Source organism: Tupaia chinensis, unplaced genomic scaffold (genome assembly GCF_000334495.1).
Source record: "Tupaia chinensis unplaced genomic scaffold, TupChi_1.0 Scaffold147003_1, whole genome shotgun sequence".
Taxonomy (NCBI): Eukaryota; Metazoa; Chordata; class Mammalia; order Scandentia; family Tupaiidae; genus Tupaia; species Tupaia belangeri.
The window spans coordinates 240,312-259,163 of NW_006206856.1; the positions used below are offsets into that span (position 1 = coordinate 240,312).

At 46.4% G+C, this 18,852-nt stretch overlaps 1 protein-coding gene across 3 annotated transcripts in view; it reads right to left on the minus strand.

Annotated features, from left to right (window-relative positions):
* The window catches only part of CACNA1D (calcium voltage-gated channel subunit alpha1 D), a 342,768-nt gene that overhangs the window by 166,533 nt on the left and 157,383 nt on the right, over nt 1-18,852 (minus strand). For all 3 annotated transcript variants that reach the window (XM_006169292.3, XM_027768611.1, XM_006169293.3), the window contains exon 4: nt 476-615. In XM_006169292.3, the coding sequence (XP_006169354.1) occupies nt 476-615 (140 nt within the window). The remainder of the gene's footprint in view (nt 1-475; nt 616-18,852) is intronic.

Sequence of the window (18,852 nt, forward strand, 5' to 3'; positions counted from 1 at the left end):
GCAGGAAAAAATGATGATGATGATGATAATAATAATAATTCTGCTCAAGAAATCTTAAACAGCATAGTATCTCAGTGTTACAAAATCTTTATTACTTTTTTTATTTTACTTTTACCTTTTTTACTTAACAGGGTGCTAAGTATTAAGCGCTCTATTCATCTGGTTCTAATCACAGCAGAGCTGGTCTATTTGTGGAGCTCTCAGGCCCCATAAGGTGAACCTCTCTTACGTTAGGAGCTTAGGCTCCCTTCTCCAGCCTGTTACTGAAGCGCCAGTGCTAATGAGACAGTCTCAACCCAGTCTCTATCCAGAGACTGACAGCAACACTGTCAGACTCACAGGAACTCCTGACAGGTCCTAGTGCAATAACTGCCATGAAAGAACCACCATATTCCCTAAAGAGTTTGTGATCTTTCTGCCCCCACCCCACTCCGATTTTCCAAATAAACATTCCCCCAAAGAGAAAGGGACTTACCCCACTATCACTATAACAAAATCCAGCAAATTCCATCCATTCCTAACATAAGCATTAGGGTGCAGCAATAATCCATACGCTATAATCTTCAAAAATGTCTCGACTGTAAAAATAATCAGGAAGGCATATTCTACTTTTTCCTGTGAAGAGAAACAAAGAGACACACCAAGAAGGAAAGAAACAAGGGATTAGAATACACTTCTCACAGAGACGAGCATTGTTTTTCTCCAAACTCTCATGAAAAGAAATGGAACAATTACAGTGCACAGGCCAGGAGAACATTTTAATTCTAACACCGAATCTCTCATGAGCAGCTGAATGTAAAACACTTTCCGTCCCAGGCCGCATGACTGCATTTGCCACCTGCCCTGACGTGTGTGCAGCGAGTCCCTATGACACAATGGGCACGTTATTTGCTCGCATTTGCCGAACACAGCACGCTTTCCTCCTGAGGTTGCCAAATCAGGGCCAGAAAAGCACAAGGGTGCAACGAAGATTCCGGGGCGGTGCCGGACGGAACACTCTCTGGAAGAAGTGAAGCTGCATCTGTTTGGCCCTCTCCTCCTCTTGGGCTTACGTCTGACTCCCATTCAGATTCAGTTTTGTCACTTTTAGCAAGGTGACCTTGGGCAGGCCGCTCTCCTCTTCCGAACATCAGTTTCCTCACCCACACAGTAAGGGGTGGATTCAGGATGACATACACGCTGCCTGCTAACTGGCATGGTGCCTCTCCCCACTGACACTGCCAAAGGGCTCCACGCACTCTCCCACGGAGCCCAGGGTCAGTCTCAGCGCAGCAGCCATTCCCATCTGATGGCCTCAGACTACAGAGGTGCCACCTGCAGCTGAGACGACCCACAGAACCTTTCCAGTTCCAGTGCGTGCTGCCCCACGGGTGGTAGGAAACACATCACTCAGCAGATCTTAAAAACTTAGACTCTTCTTTCATGTTTTCTTTTTTTAACTTAAAAAAAGAAATCTAAACAGCATATGCACTCACCAAAGGGAGGGAGGGAGAGAGGGAAGAAGGTGGGGAAGGGGGGGTGAGGAAGAGAGGGAAAAGGGGAGGAAGGGAGAGAGAGAGAAAGCATTTACAGTGGGGTGTGGTCGTGCTACAATCCCAACTCCTCTATTTCTCCATTCTGTTGGGATTTAGGACACCTATACATGTAAGTGTTTTTCAAGTCACCAGCGCTGGGATTTGAACCATGATCAGCCACATGGGACCCAGCTCCCTTAACCACTGTGCTACAGTGCCGGCCTATAAATATTTTTCTTTATACAGCTTTGGTTCCAGTAGAAATATGTGCCAACAGGGATGTGTGCAATCAATTTTAGTAGACACAATCCTTGCAAGAAGCTAGATAACAACAACAAAAAATCACCAATTAAATTCATCAAAATACAAAATCCTCTATTAAGATCACCTGTGGAACCCGAGGAAAGTCACCCATTCTTTAGGGAAATGTAAACCATGAAATTCATTTCTTTTGTTTGTTTTGTTTTGGGGTTTGGTTTTTGTTTGAATTTTTTAGGTTTTTGCCATAAGGCATGTACACTCATCAGAGAGAAACAGAAAGAGGGAAAATGAGAAATCACCCCCCCCCCCGAAGGGGAAGATGGTCACACCACAATCCCTTTTCCTCCACTCTTCTTCTGGGATTTTGGGCATGCACACACATGTGCCCAGTGTGATATTCTAGCTGCCAGGGTCGGGACTCGAACCATGATCACAAGGAAGTCTAACACCTTAATCATTATGCCACCTGCTGGCCTGTAGAATTCACTTCTTAAGGTCCTAGTGCAAGAGGTGAACTAAATTTGGCTCAGGAAATAATGAGCACCTCTTCACAGCAGGCACCAGGAGTCCCGATTAGAAAAATGTCTCCACCCTGGTTCTTGTCCTCAGAAAGTGTAGTCTGGCAGAGGATGAGGGTTTCAAATGTGCACACAGAGAACTTGTGAGCCACATGAGAAGTAGCTGACAAGAGTTGTTCCATACCTTCAGGCCTCCAATAAGCCCAAGGTCGACCCCACTCGCACCTTCCTGTTCACGACTGATTATGGAGAGTCTTCTCCACTTGGCTGTGCTATATGTGACACTAATACAGATATGACTTGGTAAATGCAAATGTGTGAGGTTTTTGATGAGGGACACTTTTTTTTTTTTTTTTAAGAAACTTTTCACAATACTCATTTTAGAGTCAGGTGGTAGCCCAGTGATAAGACCACTGGACCCACCTGGGAAAAGGTCCTGGCCCTTCCTGAATATGTGATCATGTGGCCATGACTCAGGTCAGCTGAGACTGGAGATGGACTGTGAAGACCCCATTAAGGCATCCTCCCCCCCCACTCCCTTCCTCCCTCCTCTGTCATAGAATTAAAAATATGTATGTACATATATTTTTTCTTCATTCATTTTAGGATGATTCCCATAGCCTGACCCCCTGAAAATTTGTCAATTGATAGGTATTTACTGGCAATAATTTTTGCTAAAGGGCATGCACGTTGGCTGGAGAGACAGAGAGAGACAGACAGAAAGCAAGAAATCACCCCCCAGGGGGATGGCCATGACACAATCCCTTCTCCTCCACTCTCCTCTTGGGATCTTGGGCACGCACACATATACACCCACATGAGTCTAAAGCCACCAGGTCCAAGACTTGAACTGCACTTGACTACATAGGAGTCCAGTGATGTAACCGTTACACCGTCTGCTAGTCCCACAATACTTAATTTAAATGTGAATTCTGCTGAGGCCACACCTGGCCTCTAAGCTGTCTGGCCCAGAGTGTTGCCCCCTGCCCACTGGTAGGACTTGCCCATGTCCTCCAACATCATCCTTCCTCTCGTCCACCAGGGGAACCACCCAACCACTGCTGAGCACCTCCACCTCCCCCAGTCTAGACTCTCCACTGGGCTCATAAAGGCCAGTTGATCAGTTCTTCTCCCCTCCAGGGCCCAGAGTAGTTGTCCCTGTCATTTCTAAACCTGCCCCCCAGAGTCCTCTTAGCCTTGGGACACCATCAGAGTGGTCTAACACATTCTTTGCGGCGTGAGTTGGCAGTGTCAGTGTCCACGCGTTAAAAGGCTTACCAGTTCTGTGCTCCTCCAGAGCCTCACGCAGGTCCTGGGCTCAGTCCATGGCCCCTGTGCCCTCTGGCCTTTGACAGGTCCCCCTCCCCTGACAGCGCCACATCCTCTAGGCGGAGCTGAACGGCCATGGGAGATGGCCCTGCAGCAGCACGTGCTCCCAGCCATGCCACACACAGACCTACGTGAGCCTTTGTTTAATACTCAGATCCCTGAAGTTCACTCAGTGCCATGGCAGGGGCTGGGGGCTTCCACAGGGGGAGCACATCACATGGCTACAGGGTGAACCACTGCACAGTCACTACCTGGGTTACTCTGAGCACCAGGAGCCAGCTCTTCTCCTGGGGAGGGGAGAGACCCAGAGGTGCTTCACTGAGGCCCCTTCACTGATCTGCACTCGGAGAGCTCAGACATGAGGAATTCTGTTACTTTAACCAGCGGCAAAGCTCCCTGAAATACCGACCTGTGATGCTCACATCTGACCCTGACCACCAAACGCAGACCATCAGTATGTTTTCAAGACTTCCAGTTCTACGGGAACAAGATAAGCTAAAAACAGCACACTGGTTTTACAATTCCTCTTCCTTTTTATCCTTTCTCCTTTATTTACTAGGCCAGCAGGGGGGGGGGGGGGGGAAAGGCTTTTGCTGCCATCAATATTCATAGCAGTCACATCCCTTACGTCAAGACAGCTCCATACTTCAGAGCAGAAAAACAAGGCAGAGAACAGAGAGTACACCTACCAAACACAGCTTGTTTTTCCTCCTTGGCTTTTATTTTTAAGTAATTTTGCCACAATAATATAAGGGCCATTAGCATACCTGAATTGTTTTAAGGTTCTTTTATCCCCCTCCTGGGTCCTACTCCCCCCCTTTTTTTAAAAAGAATTTGGTTTCTCTTTCCAAAATCCTTAGTGAATCATTTGATGGAATTGATTATAAGAAATATAACCTTGCTTTACTGTGATTCTTTCTTATAGAGATTCAACCACGATGCCAACTGAACAGTCACAGCCTGGGTGGCTCTAGTACCTAAGAGCCAGTGTCATGCTGGTCCTCAAGCCTGACCTTCAAAAGAACTAATATGAAGCAAATGTACCTCCTCATTAAAGAGACGTAGTGTGTGTGTGTGTGTTTGTGTGTGTGTGCATCTTACAAAACAAAAACCAAGGGAATTGGAGACTCGTCTGCTTTACAAATGATTGTTTCTCCTTTGTTAATACTTTAGAAGGGAAGACAGCAAGAAAGTCCAGTTTCTAGCAGGTGAGGTGGAATGAGCCAGGTGACATGTGGGAAAGAAGAGACTGAGGTCTGCGGCAGGGAAGCAGCAGCAATGCCAAGGATGAAGGACCAGGAAGGCTGGAGGAGGAGCAAGCAGGAACTCTCCAGAACCAGGCAGAAAATGAAGTGTCCCTTCTCTGTGAAGCCTGAACTGGGGCTGCTCCTTAAAAGTCTCTCAGAGGTTAATAACCTATACCTCAGTCTCCCTCTGTCTGCCAGGCACAGTCATGCTCATGGCACTCAGCCACCCACCAGAAAGGATTTCTTCTCACTGACAGGAGATCTTGAGTGAGCAGGGTCGGTCAAAACTCCCTTGAAAAGCCACTACCAGAGGGCCAGCCCTGCAGTACAGTGTTAACTGCAGTTCAGCACTGTGCAGAAGGAGATTCCACATGGTCAACTAGGATTTGAATCTTTGGCCCCGTGGCTTGAGAAACATGCCAGGCATGTGTGTATGTGTGTGTGTCCAAAATCTTGACAGGATGGGAATATGGAGGAAAAAGGATTGCAGTGTGAACACATCCCATAAGGGAGTTCTCCCTTCCATCATGCTCTCTGGCAAGGGAATGGAATAGAAGGGAATGGAAAGGAACGGAATAGAATGGAAGGGAAGGGGAGGGAATGGGAGGGAATGGGAGGAGAGGGGAGGAAAGAGGAAGGGAGGGGAGGGGAAACTACTACCAAAGATCATCCTGTAAGAGTCTTACCCAGACACCATCCTATATATGAATAAAGGTTCCCCCTTGAGACCTCGAGCCACCAGAGAAATTAAGGCTTAAATCTAATTCTGAAACCTGATTCATCTTATTTTTTTAACCATATTCAAAGAAAAGAGGTTTAATACAGATTTGAAATTCACATCATAATAAATTATAAGATTTGTGAAGTACAACCTGGTTCATCTTTAAGCTGTGAAATTTCACCAACAGCACAGTCTCTAAACTAGTTAATCTGACACAGTACTTTGAGAACCACAAACTATCCACTACCTGGGGGTGGAAAATGCCAGAATCCTTCACTGTACTTGGTTATCCCCTTTCCTATTCTCCAGGGTCCTCTAACTAGAGCTGTGTGTGAGTATTTGTCTGTCTGTCTATCCACCCATTAGTCCATTCCTCATCCATCCCTGAGTACCTGGATCTTCCTCGCAAAGCCTGATCCCTACCCTCACAGAGCTCCCAACCCATGGGCAGAGAATCGATAGTCTTGAAGCAACCAGATGAGAGTCGCCTGTTTTGCTCATTTGCCCACATGATTTCTTTGGAAAGGCTTTCCTGGCTTATGTCCTGCCGGTAGCTTCCCCGTACCCCCATCCCTTCTGTGCCCTGCAGGTCTGGGCTCCTTAATGTCAGGGGTCATCTCCTGCTGTCTTTGTAACTCCAGCATCAAGCACCATATTGGGCATACCTAAGGCACTCATAGGTACTGCTAGGAAGTAGAGAAGAAAAAAAGTAATAAAGCAACAAAGCTAGACAAAATGGGTTATAAAACAAAATGGTTATAAAAACAAGAGGTTTTATAACCCTACCATATGCATTAAAAAACAAAAAACAGGGTATGTATCTTTCTAAGTTACCATAACCCTTTCTAGAACAAACCAGGAATAAGCAGTCAAACTGCCAAGACAATAGGTTATCCCAACATATAATGTGCCCCTCCCTTTCCATCCCAACCTGTAGACCCCAGGTTAAGGTCCTCATCCTTCCACAGGTTTGTCTTCCAACTTTTCTGCTTCTCTTCTGAGACAGTCTTCCACTCCAAGACAACCAATCTGCTCTTTACACGCTAGATGCTTTTCCACCTCTGTGCCTCTGTCTACTCTGCTTCTCCTACCTAGTGTGCTTGTCTCCACGTGTGTAAACTTCCCTCTTTAGACAGTATGAGCACACAGCTCTATGACACATGGGCTAAAAACAATGGAAAGAACACAGGGCTCATAGCCATATTATCTGTTTTCTGTTAGCCCCAGCTCAGCCACTGATTTGCACCATGGCCCAGGGCCACAGTGGAACTATTCCACATCTTGTTCCCTCCTTCCAGAATGGTCTCCCCATCCTCCCTCTTCATCAGGCTAAGTTCTACTTGTCCTTCAGCTTAAATGACATTCTCTCAGTGAAACCTTTACTGACCTCCTAGACAAAATGAGAGCCCACGGTTCCATACTGTCAAAACCTGTTATGCTTCTTCATAGCCCTGATCCACAATGAAAATTTACATTTATAAAGATTGCCTCTTTAATATAGTCCAGAAATAAACCTATGCATTTACAGTGAACTGATCTTTGATCTTTGACAAAGGTGCCAAGAACACACAGTGGGGAAAGGACAATTTCTTTAATAAATGGTGTTGGTAAAACTGAATATCTGCATGTAGGAGAATAAAATTAGATCTTTATCTCACACCATATATAAAAACTAATTCAACATGAATTAAAGACTACCATTAAGACTTGAAACTATAAAACTCCTAGAAGAGAATGCAGGTTAAACAACTCTTGATATTGGTCTGGGGGGAGGTTTTTTGGATATGACCCCAAAAGCATAGGCCACAAAAGCAGAAATAGACAAATGGGATTGCACCAAACTAAAAAGCTTCTGCACAGCAAAGGAAACAATCAACAGAATAAACAGACAACCTATGGAATGGGGAAAAAATATTTACAAACCACTATCTGACAAAAGGTTAACATACAAAATAAACACAGAATTCAAATCATGCAAAAGCAAGAAAACAAATAATCTGATTTTAAAATGGACAAAGGAACAAAATAAGGCATACAAATGATCAAGAAAGAAGAAGAGAAGGGATTGAGGCATGGTCACCCTCCTGAAGAGGATGCTGTCTCACTGTCTCTCTGTCTCTCTCTGGCAAGTGCATGTGCCCTACAGCATTTTTTAAAAATGTGGTATATATACACAGTGGAATACTATTCATCCTTTAAAAAAAGATAAAAGAAAAATCTGTGACAACATGGTTGAATGTGGAGAATATTATACTAAGTGAAATAAGCCAAGCACAGAAAAACAAATACTCGTGATTTCACTTAAATGTGGAATATAAAAACATCAAAGTGAAAGGAACACAGTATACAATGGAGCTTTTCAAAGACTGGGGTGGGAGTGCTGAGGAGATGTTGGTCAAAGGATACGAAACTGCAGTTAGGCAGAAGGAAAAGGCTCAGAAGCTCCATTGTATTGTATAACATGATGACTATAGTTAAAAACAATGTATTTTATACTTGAAAACTGCTAAGAGTAGATTTTAAATGTTCCCACCACAAAAAATAAGAATGTGAAGTAATAGATATCTTAATTAGTTCGACTTAGCTATTTTATAATGCCTATACTGAAACATCATTTTGTACACTGTAAATATGTACAATTTTAATTAGTTTAATAAAATTTCATTTTTAGAAATTAGCTGGTACTTATCTCCCCAATAAGTGATCATATCCATAAAGTCAGAGATCATTTGAATGACCGGGGGGGGGGGTTTCCTCAGAAAGTTCATAGAAAACGTTTATTGTTTAAACTACATATGAATTCTGAACTTTGTTCCACCAAAATAAACTCGCACTTTTATGCATTTTTCCCCAGGAATTCTTTGAAGTTCCCTTGTATTTCATGCATCACTGTATTCCCAAGATTTGTCACAAAAACATACTCGCCAAGTATAAATGAATAAATAAATCAGTAAAATGAGAGGTTTTGACCAAATATTATTAAATATTCCTTCTTGCTAAGAAGTTCTACAATACTAGGGCCCCCTCGGTTGTACCCTGTTCCAGAAAAATGTCATGATTAAATATTAGGGGGAAAGCCCCCCCAGCACAGTCAGCCTCCTTTCCAACCACGGCCCTCCCTGCTCCAGACAGTGGGCCTGGGTACTCCAGGCAGAAGGAGGAGCATGCACAAAGGTGATGCACAGTCTAGGGGGCCAGAGTGCCAGGGAGTGGATGAGGTCAAAGGGGCAGACCAGCCTGCAGGGTAACCTCCAAGGGTTCCAGGTGCCATGCCATGAGGTTTGGCCATGGTTTCTCGTGTGTAGATCGAATCAGGATGATGTCTGCTGACCTACAATTCTCTAGGTCCTGATGAGCAAAGTGCAAACACAGGCTGCACAGGGAGACTGTGTGAGGCCCGGGAGCCCCAGAAAGACAGCCAACCAAGAACGCAAGCAGCAGGAACAGCTGCTGTTTTTCCAAGTGGCTGGGTCACCTGAGGTCACTGTGCACATTCATGCCAGGCTGGTTGAAAGACCCTCCCACTCTATGGGGTACAAATTTCAGAAGGTGACCTCAGGGAATGGAGGGTTGCTATTGCAAGGTTTTGATAAGCCAATTCAACCTGCAGTAAAAACCCCTGTGGGTGAGACTTGGAGGGCAACCAGCAGGCAGGCCGCAGTTCAGCGCTGCTTGGCTGTGGACAGAGGTCATTGTTTCCCCTGCAGGTACTAATGGAGGATGTATTTAGAAGGCCTCCAACGGGCAGTGTTATGCCACACTGACAGGAAGAAAATGACTGCAACACACAGTTTGCCTTCATTTTTCTAATTTTATATGACATTCGTGTCCAAGTTCAATTCTAGTCTCTACAGCTGTGCTATCCTGTTTGAGTCGTTCACCCTTCCTGATTCTCAGGGCCTCATCTATAAAACAGGGACGATCAATCACTCTGCCTGCCCATCCAGGTGATGATGAAAGTCAGCTTAGGTAAAAGGTGGAGAAGACCTCTGCAAACCATAACACAGCTCCCAAACAAACACTCACCCCAACAAGGGGTGTGTGTGTGGCTCAATCAGCCTCCAGCCCACGGGCAGTGTGAATAAACTCATCCCTGTGGTGCAGTCCTTATGGTAGCAGCTGGAACCTTTCTGAAGATGCTTCTCCTGAGATCCAAGGACAGCCCAGTGAACCCTGACCATCCAGGCAGGGCAGGACCAGAACGCTGTCTAGAACATGCCCAGAAATGACAAGCAGAGGAAGCCAGCAGGGTGGCCTGGCTGACCACTTGGTGGAGACCAGCTTCAAAGACATCTGGCCTTTGATGAGGACAGTATCATGCCAGAGGCAGGAGAAGCCGACATGGAATGCTCCTTGCTTACCACTTTCTGGCACAGCAAAGGAATTTGCCCCTCTCCTGCTGGGCCTTGAGCAATCAGCTTGGATGAGGTGAGCAACAATAGCTCTGGCCGCCCCACAGAACTCCCCAGGTAAGAGCACTTGCCCTTTCCCCCCGGAGCTGGTCCATTTCTAGTCTCAGTGCAGTGGCTACTGGAATGTGTGGATGTCCCAATGCACACTGAACAGGTCCAATTAGAGGTCAGCTGAAGATTTCGCTTCAGCAACTAAGAAGCAGTTTTGCCATCGGCTGGACTTGTCCTGAGAAGCTACACACCTTGAATTGCCAGGGGGACAGGGAGATGAAGCGCAAACACCAAGAAAAGACCAACCAAAAACTAAAGAAGGAGACCTGCTCAGACAGAAGCCAACACCTGGCCCTGATGCCACTGTTTGACCCCCTGGATCAAGTTGAGCCTGAAGCTGAAACTTCCCTCCTCCACCCTCAGGCTTTTCAGTTACAAAAGCTAATAACTAAGGTGGTTTGGGCTGGGTTTTTCCTTTACTGAAAATGGACGAGTCCTAGCTAAATGGAAAATGTGTAGTCATAAAGAACCAAGGCCAGGGTCAGCAGGTAGTATGGTGGTGAAGGCACTGGACTCCCACATGGCCAACTGAACTGTGACCTGGACCGGGCAGCTTGAAAATCACGCCAGTGCACATGCATGGCCCAAATCCCAGGAGGACAGAGGAGCTGTGGCATGGCTTTCTCCCCAGGGGGGTGATTTCTCACTTTTCCTCTCACTTTCTCTCTGCCTCTCTCCAATAAGCACACACATTCTATAGCAAAAATCTGAGGGGAAAAAAAAATAGGGGCCAGCAGGTAGCATGATGGGTAAGGTGCTGGACTCCCAAACAGTCAACTGTGGTTTGAGTCCTGGACCTGGCGGCTTGCTTTCTCACTTACTTCCTCTCCTTCTGGTGAGTGCACATGCCCTGTGGCAAATTAATAACAATAATAGTAATAATTAATCAAATTAAATAAATAATTCTTTTTGGGAGAAAAAGAAAAGAACTAGGGTCAGCCTCATAGCACAATGCAGGGGCCAGATCCTCCCACACAGGAACCAGAAACCCTTGCAATTCAAGTCCTGGCCTCCTTGGCTTGAGAAACACACTGTGTGCACATGTGTGTATGTGCATGTGCATGCTCAGAATCCAGTCAGAACAGAGAAGGGTAGGCAACTACAGCGTGATCACACTACATTAGGGGTGCTTTTTTTTTCCCTTCCCCTCCTTCCCCCCTTCCTCTCAGGAGTGTATGAGTCCTCTGGCAAGAAAAAAGTCTATAACAATAAGAAAACTATGGTCCAAAAACTGAGCATATTTCAAAAATGTTTGCACCAAAATAAACTCATAATTTAACTCCATCTTTCCATGAACTTCTTTCTTTCTTTCTTTCTGAGAGGTTTTTGCTATAGGGCACGTGCACTCGCCAGAGACAGAAAGTAAGAAATCACCACCCCCCCCAGGGGGGATGGCCACACTGCAATCCCTTCTCCTCTATTCTCCTCTCAGGATCTTGGGCACACACGGACACGCGCCTGGCATTAGTTTAAGCCACCAGGTCCAGAACTTGAACCGCAGTTGACTACATGGGAATTCAGCGACATAGCCATTAAGCTAACTGCTGGTCCCTCCATGAACTTCTTGAAACCCCCTCATACACTGGGCCTGGAGGATCACTCTGCTTCTCTACAAAATTAAAGCTCCTTAAAGAACTGTCAGCAGCTCCTCGTCTCTCAAGAGCCAACTCCTCTGAAGGTTCCTTTTGACCCAGACACCCAGTGAAGGTTCCCTATACACAGAGGATTGATGAGCTCTCTGGGAGTTCTAGACTCAGCTTTCCAAATTTACTCCTCTAGTCCCATCCATTTGCTCATGCCGTTTGAATTTATTATTTTCTTTTGGTTTACTTATTTGAGAAAGAGAGAAGCAGACAGTACCCCCGACAAGGTTCTGATGCCACAATCCACCTCCAGACCATGGGCACATGCGTGCGTGGCGTACTCAGGAAGGTCTCTGGACCCGAGTCAGGAACTTTTCCATGTCAGGTTGGGAAGGTTGTACTTTACACTGCTCCACCGTCTGGTCGCCCCCCCCATCTTTAATTTCAACCAGTTTCCTACAGTCTACACATTCCTGAAAACTTGATGCTTCAGACTTGCCCTGGTCCCAGGCCACCCATCCTGGGGACAAGGTCTCTGAGTTCCTGTCACAATGAGGGCAGCCCCCACTTCCTCACCCAGCTTCCCCTGTATGGAGCTGCCCACCTCTACCCCATCTTGTCTGCTGCTCAGGCACCTATTTCAATTTAATTCAGCAATACTCACCAGGCATCTTCTCCATGCCAGCCACGATCCTGAGCACTGGAGGTTCAAAGACAGCGAGGGTGTGTGTGTGCACTCAGGACCAGCAGATGCGTATGTAACATTTCACGACACGGCGATGTCAAGCACAGCTAAAGCAGACTGCTGGGAGTCTGGGCTTCTAGGTGTTCCTCCTTAGTCACACCTAAGGAAGATCTCGGCCGCGCAGATCCCCAGTGAAAGTCAGTTATGGTCACTGCGCCAGGGTCGACTGAGCCATCTGAGGATGCCCTTGGAGGTAAAGCTGCCCAAACATAGCTGCTGTGAATGAGCTCATGGGGGGGGAGGGGAAGGGGGGGTGGCACTGCTGAGCTCAACCTCGAGGTAGTCACTACACTAGGTCCACTTTGTCCCTGACACTGATTAGCTATGTGGACTCAGGCAAATCACTTTACCCCTCCCCTCACAGCGGCTGCTTCATCATAAAATGAGAAGAGCAGAAACAGCCCAGGTTGGTAAATGGGGCAATGGAGGTGAATACAGGTGGCAAATTCCCATGGCACATTCTCACAAAGGCTGGCTATTATAGTGTCTCTGTAAGACTGTCTGCTCTGTCCTAGCCACAACCCAGGTACAGCACAGGGCCGAGCACAGAGTAACTGCTCACAAGCCACTAAGTCAGCACCGGGCAGTAAACCTCACTCACTCTGCCCCTGTGGACCTAAACACAGGCAGGTGCACACATCTCCCCGAGGAGGACCAGCCTGGCTTGGGGCTGGCTCCATTCTGAGGGAAATACCTGCCCCATTGAATCCTGCTCATCCACCTTCCTGGACTGTCTAGCCAAAGCCTGCAGCCATGGCATCATGGGATGAGCGACCCTAATTTATAGAGCCCATTTTCTCAATAAAAATACTGAGACCACAGGAACACAGATCATTTCTTTCTTAGTAAGTTTATAATCAAAGATTTAAGTGACTTACAGTGTGACATCTATAATTGATATAAACTACTGGATCTGCATACTCAGAAGATTAATAACTCCATGCCTATAGTTCACCACTGTTTTAGTATTAGAAAGTAAAATTAAATTACTTAATTTGACACTAACATCTGGCAAAGAACGAATCAATCCAAGACTCATTCAACAGAACTTAAGTTCCAGCAGACCCACACCAGGCTGGGGAGCAGCTACAAAGCCAAGGTCATTTGCACCGATCTGCTCTTGTAGTCGAACCTCACTTTCAGCAGTCACCTGACACCTCCCCAAGTGCAGGATTCAAACAGGCTTTCTACAAGCAATTTCATTCCCAGCAAACCTGGCAACCCCGGACGCAGTCCTGGGGATCGTATTTGAACATATGTCCCCTTGTAGGAGGTCCTGCCCTGACTAGGACACATGTTCCCCTGGGGAGAAGCCCTGCCTTGGCTTAGAGCTGGCTCCATTCTGAGACAGTTGCCTCACAGAGTTAATAATCTGTACAACCACATAATGCAGTGGTTAAGCACTGGGCAGAGGAAGCCAGATCCCATATGCCTGACCACGGTTCGAATCCTGGCCCTGAAGGCTTGAAAAACATCCTGGACACAGACATGCATGCCCAAGGTCTGACAGAATGGATAAATGTAGAAAATAAGGATAGTAGAGTAACCAGGCCCCACTGCAAGGGAGGAGGTGCTTTCTCTCTTTCTCTTTCTCTCTCTCTCTCTCTCTGGTATGTCCTGGAGGGGGGACTTAATTTTTTTTCCCTAAAGTAAATTTTTATTCATTTATTGTCTCCTCTGCTTCAAAAAAGAGCATACGACAGACAGAACATAAGAATTTGGAGGTGAGAAAAGGAGTACTATACAGCTATTGCAGAGGAAAAGGCAGATCATCTGTGATCCTGCGATTACTGTAGGAATAGTGGGAATGCCACGATCTCCTTGATGTCTGAAAAGATGCTGATCTCTTCATAAGCCTATCTTCAGGGCAGGCACCCAGAAGTAAAAGCCTCTGTGAAAAGATCTGGGGGAATCGTTTTTAAAAGGTTTTTGCCACGGGGCATATGCACTCACTGGGAGAGAGTGGGAAAGTCAGAAATGACCCCTGGGGGAAATGGCCACATCATAATCTCTTCTCTTCCATTCTCTTAGCAGTTTTGGCATGCACTCACACACACTGGCATGATCTTCAAGCTACTGGGCCCAGGACTCAAACTGCACAGCCAGTCATGAGGAACCCAGCACCTTAACCTCCACACCACTTGCTGGCCCTGGGAGGACTTTCTAATTTGACTTGTAGGTATCTCTGATTTGCCTAAGTTTGTTTTTTTTTTTTTTTTAATTGAGCATCTTTTTTTTTTTTTTTTTTTCTCTCTCCTTTTCTTTTTTTAAGTGTTTGCCGTAGGTCGTCGTGTGAGCTCACCAGAGAGAGAAAAAGTAAGAAATCATCCCCGAGGGGATGCCATGCTGCAATCCTTTTTCCTTTATTCTCCCCCTGGGATTTTGGGGCACACATGTACATGTGACTGACATGATTTTTAAGCCACCAGATCCAGGACTCGAACTATGGTCAGCCATGTGGGAGTCTAGTGCCTTAACCACCATGTCACCTGCTGGCCCCATTGAGCATCTTTTTATTTTAAAAATCAGCTGAAACCTTGACTATTTCAGATAAAAGAATAAGGTGAAAAGAAGAGAAAGTTAATAAGGAAAAGAAAATAAATGGACACAGGAATAAGACGAGCGCAGGAACGTAACCTGGGAGGACACATCTTCATTACCACGTCTAGGTTTCTAACAGCTACTGTGAAGGGAGTCAGACCAGCGACAAAAGTCACCTTAGCTCTGAATGAGACTGTTTCTCAGCACAGAAACTATTTCTCCAGAGGATTTGCATAGAGAAAAGAATCAGCTGACAATAAGAACTGAGCACCAATTACAGGAAGCCAAATAGCATTTGCCTGTCTTCATGGAATTTATACCATAATGGAGGAGAGAGGATTGTTTAAATGGAATACAAATGAAATTAAGTTAGTGGCTGGCAGCCGGCAATTTTTGAAAAATGGAATAAAATAGAATGGATAATATCACAATGAACCAGAAGCAACAAAATGTAGAATGAATCTATTTTCATCAAACTCATGTTTCAGATGACATATGCACGTATGCCTGGGAGTTAAATATAAAGTGTATTTATTATTGTTGGCCAAGATTTAAAAAAAAAAAAAGTTGAGATACAGCTCTAGCAGGAACAGCCTGTGCCCTGGACCCCAGGGGGACAACTATCGGTTCTCTGCTCTCTGGTTGCCCGTGCACATCCACACACACACACACACACACACACCCCTACAAAAACGCTTCAGTGAAAAGGTGTTCCACAGCCCGTGTGTGTGCAGAGCCGAGCACACAAGAAGCAAACCCAGGGGTTCAAAAGAGCCAGCCCAGGAAGGGATGGAGATGGAAGTAAACTTCCAGTGTTTGGTTTCTTAGAGGAGGAACTGAACCTCCAGGCAAGGAAACAAGAGACTCAGGCCAGGGAGGGCAGAGAGTTCTCTGCCCATCCTTGGAGACGGATCTGGGCCTGTCAGGAGTCAGTGGTCTCAGGGCTATTGGAGGGAAGAGGAAGGGTGGTGGCACTAGTAGGGGAGTTCAGGTGGGAAGGATGAGCATATATTCCTGCAGCAGGGCCTTAAAGGAAAGAGGCAGGACAGGCAGGCAGAGCATAGACGGAAGGCCAGCAGCCATGGCACTGCTTTCCAGCACAGGAAGAGTCTGGAACCCAGACAGCAACGGGGCCACCCACCATGGAGCACCTGAAGGCAGGAGGGGAGCATTGAACACCTGGGAGCTGGGCAGAAAAAGGAGGGAAGGACTTCGCCTACCTCCAGCCTGCCCACCGTCCCTGACCCACCTGGGGATGGCTCCTTTAAAAAATTAATAATACAAATGTAAATACACTGCTAACACCTGCCTGAGCCAGGAAGTGAAGGAAACCCCTGGGCCCTAAGCCTGGAACAGCGAGTCAGAGAAAAGTGTAGCAAGCAGGCAGCTCAGAGGCGTCTAAAGACCTAGACCATAGGTCCTCACCTGGGACTGGAGGCCACGCACGGTCTCAGATACACAGACAGCTCTTGGCTGGGAACAGAGCTGCCCAGGTGAAGTGTATCTGGACCTCGCAAGGAGAAACAAGGTACCAGGTGGGGTAGGCTCTTCTCTCCGGCTTCTCTAGAAAAGGTGGTCAGCACCACCAGAGGTTAGAGGCCTCTGCAGCCTGGGCATGCCTCGCAGAGCCCAAGGTCAGAGTTTTGAAAGCATGAGTTTGGGTCTTTGTTTATCCGAGAAGATCAGTTTTTCCCTCAACTTTGAGACTGCAAAGTGATCTCATAGAGGAAGATCTAGGAAAGCACAGACTGCCAGCCCTCCAGGTGGCAAGTCCAGTGCCCAGTTCCATCCTTTGCCCGCTGTGTGGCCCTGAGCAAACCGCTGACCTTCTCCAAGCTGCAGTTTCCTTGTCTTCCCAATGGGGACGACAGCACCAACTCTGAGAAACTGAGGATTTGAAAAACCAGGCGAGAGAGGCCTTGTAGGTGGCTTGCACACCATCAAATGGCTGTCGTCACTACGACTGTTATGTCAAAGGGTCCCCACGAGCTCTAGGAGAGACAGAGGGTTCTGGAAAGCTGAGAAACCGTCCTGCTTGGCTCACTGCTACGGTGCTAAGGCCGGAGGGTACACTCCAAGAACACCTCCCAATTTGTACCCTAGGATAAGAGTAGTATGGAAGGTTTAGGAAACCCAGGGAAGTCGAGGAACAGGCACCTTGAGGTCACAGCCGCTGAAGTCCCGTTTGGCTAGCTGAACATTCAAAACTATATCCATCTTGCTAACTCAAGCAGAAGCAGACGCCTTTGTAATGGTTTCATAATCACTGAGATCAATCACCATTTTAATAATGATTAGTGTTGAAAAAGGCAACGGGCTTAGTCACAACTGCCTCGATTCCAAACTCATTAACACTGTGACCGACTGAAATCATTACACTCGTGCTCTACTTCAGCGGACCTTCTCAGGAAAGTGTCGAGCCGTTTAATCCCTGCCCCCTGTACTCTAAAGCTGCCTTTAAATGCCAGCACATATGCCTTCCATGGGGGCTCCCTGTAAACCGAGTTCTCAGACGCACGCCGTTAGGGTAACTGAGACATCTGGACCCACAGAGCCTGTGAAAGCTCAAAGAGCCAAAGACATGCTATTTTCTAAATGTCTAGGTTTGTTATTTATAAAACATCCTAGTGAGTTAAGATGAAATGGAGCAAACAAATACAGGTTTTTCTTTAATTACAGTAATGTTAGTGGATCAGACCTCAAAATGTCTAGAAATTACTACTTTCTGTAAGTTGTGATTCTACTCAAATGCCAAACTTAAAAAGCCCAAATCCAGAACAAATAGTTCGATGGTAACATCTAGTCTTGCATCTTCTACAGCCCAGACACAGCGTACAGAGAGAAATAAAATAAAAATAGAAGATCAATTTAACCCCGATCACCCAAGGAACAGTAAACAGTGGGCTCTGGAAAGCACCTCTGTAGGGGTTACTCTCCACTAGTGTCCAGGGACTTTTAAACAAGCAGGCATCCAGCAAACCAGGAGCCGGCCACTGGGAACCTACCGGATGGTTTCCTGGGTACCTTGGCCCTAGGCTGGGTAGTATGGTGAACTTGAAGTTAGGTTGGGTTTACAGCCCACTTAATCCAGCTGCAGAACCTCAGTCAGGCACGTCACCTCCCGTGCTTTGGTTTTCTAACCCATGAGAGCACTGCTGAGAGGAGTAAGAGTGTACTGGGAACCCGCGTTCGCAGTATGCGCACAGTCAACGGCCGCTACAATTACTGGTGGTGGAGGGTCAGAGCTTGGGTCTTGACCTCTTTTCTAATACAGCAGAAGCTCTCTAAACGGATTTACTTTTAACCAATTTGTCCGTTGAACTGGCACTCTTGGTTCCTTGTGGTAGATGAGGACTAATGGCCAAGCCACACTGAACTCTCACGGCTCCTGAGTTCTAGACAGCTTACGCATTTTTTCTAATTGCCAGAGGGCATGGGTGCACACCAAAGAGAGACAGAAAGCATCCCCCAATGGAGAGCGGTCATGCCGCAATCCTTTCTCCACCATTTCTCCATGCCTCGGGATTTGGGGCATGCACGCGCCCAGCTTGTTTTGTAACCAGTTGGGCATGTAGGATTCCACTCTCTACGCACAGTGCTTTACTGGCCTTGCTTTGGGGCCGTCCCCAAACCTGACACATTCTTCTTCCCAACACTTGAATTGTACGTTTACCAGAAGTTGATTATGCCTGTCCTTAAGTTTACCTCCGCTGGATTTGTCACTACGACTACTGAACTAAATACTGTCTCTGGTGATAATATATGAGGCCGAATCCTTCGGAAGTGCTGAACAAGGAATGTTGCTAAATGTTTCATTATCGAATCAGAAATTAGTGTAACAACAGCAAAAGATGAAGAAAAAAGCCGTCGACCTTTAGAATTGCTCTCAGCTCTTTCTCATGTATCTCTTGTTCAATTTTTAAAGAAAGT